Below are 2,211 nucleotides of genomic sequence, written 5' to 3'. Positions count from 1 at the left end.
TGGAGTGGGAGCGGGCAGCCTGGTCCTTCTCAGGAGCACTGCGGGGTGTGAAACACTGACCTTGGGGGTGGAAACCAGTGCTCACCCCACAACACCACGCAAACTCGCCCTGACATCTAGTCGCCAGAGGTAGGGGTGGGGGGCAGCTGTACCTAGGAGCCGGCTCCACAGCAATGGCAAAGTGGGGGCAGGTCCAGCCAAGAAACACAGTCACCAGGCAGGACGCCGGGCAGGGGCCATTGCAGATCCCCGATGCGTGGACCTGTCCTCCCCACCGTGGCCTCGGCTCTTCTTCCCGCGCAGGACACGTGGCCACGGCACGCCAGGCCCACCTCCTGGGACAGCTTCTGGCCACGCCCTGCACCCAGCCCCACTCCTCACTTCCTTGACCCCAACCCGAGAGCAAGGAGGTCCCTCACCTGCACCCTGAGACCAACAGACCCCGCAGAAAACACAGCCGCCCCCACAGGGACGATGGACGACACCAAGCTGGGTGCCCCGGGGTCCTGAGGACCACTGCCGAGTCCTCCCCTGGCACGGAGCCCTCTGCCCGCTCTGACAGGCAGCAGAGAAACAAACCAATCTGTCCTGGAAGAACCGTGGCCTGCGACCCGTGTCCTTCTACGAAGGACAGTCCTTGGAAGGGAGGACGGATGGCAAGACTGTGCCTCGCGCACTTTGGCCGTGTCATCGAGAGAGCAGACGGACATCATGCTCGGGAAAGCGGAGGGGCAGCGAGCGAGAGGGAGGCCCTTGACGAGATGGGTGGACACCGTGACTCCCACTGGGGGCTGGGGCACAACAGGAGTCGCGAGGGGCCATGGGAAGTCAGAGAGGAGGATCTCTGGCCTCGAAGGAAGGGCTGTCGCAAGAATCAATACAATAATGAACTCAATGGCTTCCATCACACACTGCATACTTAACCTCTGTGCCCTGGCCCAGCCATGGCCCTTAGCTGTCCCTGTGTTGTCCCAGGAGCTCAGGGGCGCAGTACGGGATGGATACGGCTGCACAGAGCTGCAGGGCTAGCCGCTTGGGCCGGGGACGTGGGGGCGCGGCAGGGCAGGGGGCTCACCGTCTGCTGCAGGTCCTGAATAATGATCCTGAGCACCAGGGTGTTGGCCTGGCTCTCCTCCGTCCTGGGCACGCCGGGCTTGGCTGACGTGGCTCGGATGGTGTCGTAGATGGTCTCCTCCCGGCAGCTGTCTGTCTCCGAGCCTGCCGAGTAGTCGGAGACGCTCTGGGCCGTCTCGTCCTCGCTGGACGTGGGGCTGCGAGACATGGCTGCCCTCTGTCAGTGGCGGCCGGCGCTGGAGAGAGGGGAGGAGATGAGATGTGGGTGTCAAAGCAGGGGACCCAGGGGCCGGAGAGGTCCCTGCCCTGGGGGCCCCAGGGCTCAGTGTCCTAGTGAGCCAGTGTAACTGCCGCTCAAAGCTTCAAAAACCATACTCACCGCCATTGAGTTGATGCCAACTCATAGCAACCCCGCAGGACAGGGCAGAACTGCCCCTGCGGGTTTCCAAGACAGTAACTCTTTATAGGGCAGAAAGCCTCATCTCGCCCCCAAGGAGGGACTGGTGGTCTACAGTCGGCCTTGTGATTAGCAGCCCAGCGGACAGCCACCACGTCACCAGTGCTGGGACCACCTACTCTCTCTCTCTGCCATCAAGTCTCTTATAGCGGCCCTAGAGGGCAGGCTAGACCTGCCCCTGTGCTTTCCAAGACCATCACTCCTACAGGCGTAGAAAGCCCAACTGTCTCCGAGGGTAGACTCCCTGGCGGCACAGTGCTTATGCATGGGGCTGTGACCCGCAAGGTCGGCAGTTTGAAACCAGCAGCTGGTTCTCGGGATAGAGATGGGGCTTCCTCTTCCCATGGAGAGCAACAGTCTCAGAAACCTGCAAGGGCGCTCAGCCCTGCCCTCTGGGGTCACGATGGAGCAGCCTAGACTAGAGGCAGCGAGTTTCTCCCGAGAGAGTCTGATGGTCTCAAACTGCTGACCTTGCAGTCAGCAACCCAGGTGTAAGCCCACCGCCGCCAAGGCTCGTTTGGAGGATCTTCAAGTTGGCTAGAGAAGCTCCGGTGGCGGAACTCTGGCCTTTCAAGCGGGCGGCCCGGGTGTCGTGCCCAGCCAAGCCCTCACCCGTCTGCTAGGGTGCTGAACCTGTTTCGGTAAAGCTTCCAGACGGCAGCTGAGAATCCATGTGAAAC

General features: G+C 62.1%; 1 protein-coding gene across 1 annotated transcript in view; it reads right to left on the bottom strand.

Moving 5' to 3' along the window:
* The window catches only part of LOC123522487 (SH3 and multiple ankyrin repeat domains protein 3-like), a 42,356-nt gene extending 41,643 nt beyond the window's left edge, over nucleotides 1–713 (bottom strand). The window contains exon 1 of the mRNA XM_045297136.1: nucleotides 678–713. Coding sequence (XP_045153071.1) covers nucleotides 678–713 — 36 coding nt within the window. The remainder of the gene's footprint in view (nucleotides 1–677) is intronic.
* Between the last annotated feature and the right edge of the window lie 1,498 nt (nucleotides 714–2,211).

Source organism: Echinops telfairi, unplaced genomic scaffold (assembly GCF_000313985.2).
Source record: "Echinops telfairi isolate 266 unplaced genomic scaffold, ASM31398v2 ScPeMD7_7417;HRSCAF=8455, whole genome shotgun sequence".
In the NCBI taxonomy this organism is placed as follows: domain Eukaryota; kingdom Metazoa; phylum Chordata; class Mammalia; order Afrosoricida; family Tenrecidae; genus Echinops; species Echinops telfairi.
Note: the sequence above shows the minus strand (reverse complement) of the source record. Positions and strands in the feature narration are given on the sequence as shown.